General features: G+C 43.6%; 1 protein-coding gene across 1 annotated transcript; it reads left to right on the top strand.

The window, feature by feature from the left end:
- The first annotated feature begins 208 nt into the window (after positions 1 to 208).
- LOC115543020 (proteinase-activated receptor 2) lies at positions 209 to 5,466 on the top strand. The gene is made up of 2 exons (XM_030355552.1): positions 209 to 497; positions 4,148 to 5,466. Exons 1-2 carry the CDS (start codon positions 422 to 424, stop codon positions 5,215 to 5,217), a joined length of 1,146 nt encoding a protein of 381 aa, XP_030211412.1. The 5' UTR covers positions 209 to 421; the 3' UTR covers positions 5,218 to 5,466.
- Positions 5,467 to 6,174: the final 708 nt, after the last annotated feature.

Below are 6,174 nucleotides of genomic sequence, written 5' to 3'. Positions count from 1 at the left end.
TAGTGGTCACGTGCCATGTACTAAACGATGTTATGGTGTCTCCATTCGTGTCTGTCAGTTTCACCCAGAATTTAGCCGAGATTAAAGTTTATTTATAATTAGGCCTACATATCTTCAAAACATAACTTTGAAATAAGTACGCTTTATTGTTTCATAATCGTGTATTGCCATGCTGAATTTGTTTCCCCTCTGGGGGAAACAAACTTGGAGGAACTATTTGTCTGAATTCTAAATCCATGAAATAACATCTCCAGCAACTGGGCGTAGATGGTATTGTCAACGTTTGGTCACCTGACTGAGTGACATCACGACTATATAGATCAGGTAAAGTTGTGAAACAAGATAACTGCGGAAGACCGGAACAGAGCCTCTGACTATCGAACGCTTTTATGTTAAGTCTCTGGTTAAAGTCTCTCAAGCGATGAAGCCTGGCTGTGTTTCTAAGTTCCTGGTACTATGTTTTTTCCTCAACATATCAAAGTCTATGGCCGATAAGGGTAAGTGTCCCTCCTGGCTGATTATGTTTCTCCTGAGTAGACCTACTGAGAAAACCAGCAGCTACCTGTGAGTCAGGCCGTGTCGATGCTCAGTGATTGGTGGAAGTATTGTTTACAGTAGGCCTATATCATTGACCTGCCGCTGCGTCATTATTGATTAATGTGATCCGGATATAACTTCTGGTCCTGTTTTGAAGAGTGCATCAGTGAAACGATGTCCTATCAGTCATTGCTATCTCGCCCTATTTTCGTTTGTCAAATTCCTTCAAGACGATAAAATCGATGAGTAGGCCTATATTATTGTCCCTCGTGACAATAAGCAGATGACGAAAAAACGACAGTGTCCAATTTACGGCAGATTGAGTAAGGCTCATTAGTTTGCATGTGTGGGAGTACAAGCCACCCAATATAAACAGGTGTGGTGCGGGGATTCAGACCACGCCCCAATCTGGAGTCCTTCCTAGAAAGGTTATTAGCTGACTTCACAGTTTTTCTCAGTCGCTTTGGTAGCTACATTTCTCAGATCAGAATTGAAATTTGCAAAACATTAAGTGCATTTCTCAAAACAATTTGTACAAATAGCAAAACACCATGGATTTCTTGCAAAAGCAAGTCTCTTGCTCAAAATCCTTAGTTTGTTTCTCAAAGTAAATATCTGTGTCAATGAACAAGTCAGTGCCATCAAAATGACAAGCCCTTGTGTCATTGTATACGGATGAGACAGTCAAATAGTTTAGCCCTGTTGTCAATATAACGGTGTACTCTGGAGGGATGTTCTGATGTAAACCATGGCTAAAGTTTTGAAGACAATTATTGTAAATTGTAAGTTACACCTTAGTGTATGTGGAAGATTGATTGCAAGAGACTGGACAAGATTCACATTTACGCTTTGACTGTTTGTACTGTAATTTGTTGACGGACCATGTCATTGCTAGAAATGTGAACATAGGAAAATCTCCTTAGGGTAAACTGTACATGCATTGCTGTAGGAATTACAGTGCAGCCATCCTACACCTCCTGACGTTCCTGTTTGTTGGGCAACAAATTCTCAGACAATGTAACATTGTGTTGTGCTCCAGCTATATATATACGTTCATGGTTCAGGAGATGCACCTTTGAGCTATTCCAGAAAACTGGTTGATCGTTGGTTGATCTAACACTTCACACTTTTCCCTTCTTTAGAGAAAGTCAAGATTCACCTGGTAGAAATGTACCAATTCAGGACAGATTTAGAAAAAAAGTCTAATGGAAACGTATAGAAAAATGCGTGACATATTATGACAACTTGTTCAACCATTTTGTATGCAAAGACTTATGCAATGAACTAATGCCTAAATGTTGTGGGGGTGAGACTATTCAATAGAGACCCATTACCATACATTTTGATCAACATGACATAAGCAATTGATAATGTAGGAAAGAGCAGAGAATTGTACATAATCATTTGCATGAATGTACCAAAGCATTTCAATTCAAAGAAATGAGAAACTGCTTTTTTGATGTGCACAAACGACACAATGATGTGAAGATTGAAAAGGTAGTTTTGAGAATTTCAATTCTGATCTGAGAAATGTACCAAAGTGACTGAGAAAAACTGTAAGATGATGTAAATATTTCTAAATAGTTCCTGACAAAATATTCAGTAGGTCTTTCGTGGAACCCTCTGTGAAATATAATATACTGTTGACCGTAACTTAATGCCATTTCTTGCTTCATGCCAATACAAATGTTGCATGCGTGTGGTTTGGACATTTTCTTTTTATTTCCTGCAACTTGGTGTGCGTTAAATTTCCGTTTGTGTTGTTGCCATAATGTTGTGAAAAAATGTACTGGGCCATTCTTCACACCTCTTGTTGCCGTCTGTTGACTTAAGAGAGATCTGTAAATGATCATAATAAAACTTATCTTTCATTGACCTTACATTTATGGAATATAGCAGACGCTTTTATCCAAAGCTTCTTACAATAAGTACATTTGTCAGAAGGAGAAACAATATTTCGGTACAGTAAGGATGTTCATAGAACCTATGTAAAGCACTAACAATTGTAAGGTTAACCCCTTCCCATTACACAACAAAGATATCTAGGATAAGATACTACAGAATTGAGTCCTCCCATTGTATGACTTGCAACATACAACGAGTGCATAGGGGTTGAGGGGGCCGGCTATGCAGAGTCTAGGTGAGCTCTGTACAAGAGAGTTTTTTGTGGAAGCTGGTGAGCGACCCTGCAGTCCTGGCTAGTGATGGGCAAATGAAGCTTTTATGAAGCATCGAACCAGTTGAGCCAAATGTTTCGAAAATGGGTTCATTACTCGAAGCTTCAGTGACAGTGACCTCTGCTGGCGAAGTTCGAGGCTGCAGTGGATTCAACGTATCCCTGCTTTGAAAACGATTTGACACACAAACACACAAACCCAAATACTTAATAGCATGATCTTTTCACGAATAAAGATTGATCTAAATACAGATGTCTAAATTGTTCTTAAAGGGATATGCCTAGCCTTCTGTCCAGATAGGCTAACTGATGTAGGCTAGGATATAATTGAAACAGCATATAAAAACTTTCCCCCCGGGAATGGGATATGAACCCGGGTCCTCCACTCCACAGTCAGTGTGTTATCCCCTAGTCTACTCTAATCGATACCTTGCGTTGATCTATTACATACATAGCGTACTATGCACAACTCCCGTAAACGATTGTAGCATCGATTGTGTTTTCTTTTTTCATTAAATAATTAGGCGGTGACCAGCTGGCTTCGGGCAAGGTTGGTTGGGTGTGCTTGAGTAACTCTAGGGGGTGATTATGTGGGATGGGGTTAGACACTCAAAGATTTGTATTGAGGTAGGCTGCCTTATGGATTGAGTCGGTTTCTTTTTTTTTGCTCAAAGCTTCTCCACCGAGCCGCGGACCAGTCAAGTGATTCATTCAGGCAACGAACCAGTTGCTGTTTCGGACGTCACATGTCACGTGTTTTTTTTTGCTCTGAAGCAAGCTTCGAAGCAGTGCTTCTTGGGAGTTGGTTTGAAGCACGTATCGAAGCTTCAGTGTCACACTGCCATCACTAGTCCTGACATCGGCAGGGAGCTGATTCCACCACTGTGTTGCCAAAACAGATGAGCAGCTGAGGTAGTTTGGCGGCGCACTTGGGTCTGCTTGGGCTTGGGTGTGTGAGCTTAGATTAGTGACTTGACCAACGCTTGGAGCTAGGCAGGGGCAGTTCCATTGACCTCTTTGTATGCCAGTACCATCATCGTGAATCTGATACGAGCTGCTACAGGGAGCCAGTGGAGGTCCCTGAAGAGGGGGGTCACATTGGAGAATTTAGGCAGGTTGGACACGAGACGCGCTGCAGCGTTCCGGATACGCTGCAAAGGTTCAATAACGGAGGCAGGGAGTCCAGCGAGGAGTTGAAGTAGTCGAGGCAGGAGATGACGAGCACTTGGACCAGGAGCTGAGCTGCTTCCCTCATGAGTAATGGCCTGATCCTGCAGATGTTGTAGAAGGCAAACCTGCAGGACTGGGCCATCACGGTGATGTTTGCGGTGCAGCACAACTGATTGTCCAGTACTAAGGTAGTGAACATGTGTCTTATAGTGGAACTTTTCAGTTGGACACAAAATTAATACTTCCTTTTGTATTTCACTCCAGCATCCGACTTCCGAGGCTTCATTGGAGTGGAGGACGATGCAGGTGTGAGCAGCATCAGAGGTGAGACGGTCTTGAAGAGTCCGCTGACCACAGTCTTCCTCCCCATCGTCTACATCATCGTATTTGTCGTGGGTCTGCCTGCCAATGCTCTGGCCCTCTGGGTGTTTCTATTCCGGACCAAGAAGAAGAACCCGTCCTCCATCTTCATGGCCAATCTGGCGCTGTGTGACCTGCTCTTTGTCATCTGGATCCCTCTGAAGATCGCCTACCACTTCAACGGCAACAACTGGATCTACGGCGAGGGTCTGTGCAAGGTCCTGGTGGGGTTCTTCTACGCCAACATGTACTGCTCCACTGCCTTCATCGCTTGCATCAGCATTCAGCGCTACTGGGCTGTCGTCCATCCATTGTCCCGGCAACGAAAGGACAACGCCGTGAGTGTGGCCATCTCCGTGGTGATCTGGCTGGCGGTCTGGGTCCTAACAACGCCCCTCTTCCTGTACGACCAAACGGTGAGGGTCATCAATATGGACATCGTTACGTGCCATGACGTCACCCGTCTTAGCCAGAGGGAGTTGGCGGCGGGTTACTTCCTGACCATGGGCATTCTGGGATTCGTAGTGCCGGCGGCGGTGTGCGTGGTGGCCTACGTGCTGATGCTCAAGGCCCTGCGGAGCTCCATGACGGACGAGGCCATCGCCAAGAAGCGACGCAAGGCGGTGGTGCTGATCATCACCGTGCTGGTCATGTTCCTGGTGTGCTTCAGTCCCAGTAACATCATGCTGCTGGTGCACTATGGCCTCCTGCTGGCCCAGAGGACCAACAACGGCTACGGCTTCTACATTACCACCCTGTGCCTGGCCAGCCTCAACAGCTGCATCGACCCCTTCGTCTACTACTTTATCTCGGAGGACTTCCGCGAACACGTACGAAACACGCTTATCTGCCGCAGCCAGCGCAAGGCAGAGCGCATGCGCGTGTCCTTCAGTGCACTCAAGAACTCCAAGAACTCCAAGAAGAGTACGTACAGCTCTGACAGCTCTGGGAAGACCCAGAGCAGCAGCTGCTGACCGCGGGGAGCGTGTTGGACTTGGCGGGTGCTGCCTCACAACGCGGCACACTTTTTAACATTTTAACAAGAGCTTGTTTTCCTATGAATTTGTATATACTGTGAATTAGAATTGTTTGTTTTTTATCAGGTCCCTGGTGTTGCTGGTATCCGACCAGCAGTATATTGTCTAAATAAGGCATGTTGTTTCTGTTTATGTTTTACTCCAATATGTGATATTCTTTTAAATAAAACACATTGCTCGAATGGATTCCTTCTGTGAGTTTGATTTTATTTTTTGTTTCAGATAGTCAACACCAATAAGGAAAATTAGCTTATTAGTTTGGTTTCCCTTATTTGACACACGATTGAATACACGATATTGCACTTGTAAAATTGAAATTGCCCCTTTTTTCTATCCACAAAATAAATGAATAATGATGTATTTAAAACCATTAAGGCTCAATAACAATTGAAAAGCATTCAAACATGACGCTATGGGCCGGAAACTAATTGTCATCGTACGACGAGGGGTGGTACCTTTTCATTGTCACTCCAGAGTTGGCCTTAACACGCACGGACAAGAGGCCCACCGACGAGCCCTTGGACTCGTACCTCAATGAGTACGGAAAAATACTGCTCATTTTTTCATAAATCAACATGTCACATCTAAATCTTTATAAGTAAATCTACTGCTTAATTCTAAATCTACATTTTTTTATCTCAAGTTATCTATTTGTTCAAATGATATGCTCCTGTATTATGTGGTTTACGACCAGAGTTTGGATAGCTTCTTGTTCACATCTTGTTTTCTATATGAGAAATAGGTTCTGGTTCAAACATCATGCCCACCTATTAAAGAAGAAGAGGAATTTATATTTACATGAGCTGTTGCTGCAAAACTGATTGTTCAGTACCACACCGAGGTATCTGGCAGTTGATGACGTAGAAATGATGATCTCGACAGTGACCAATAGGT

This window comes from Gadus morhua, chromosome 4 (assembly GCF_902167405.1).
Source record: "Gadus morhua chromosome 4, gadMor3.0, whole genome shotgun sequence".
Taxonomy (NCBI): domain Eukaryota; kingdom Metazoa; phylum Chordata; class Actinopteri; order Gadiformes; family Gadidae; genus Gadus; species Gadus morhua.
The sequence above is the reverse complement of the archived record's forward strand: the minus strand, read 5'-3'. Positions and strand labels throughout refer to the sequence as shown.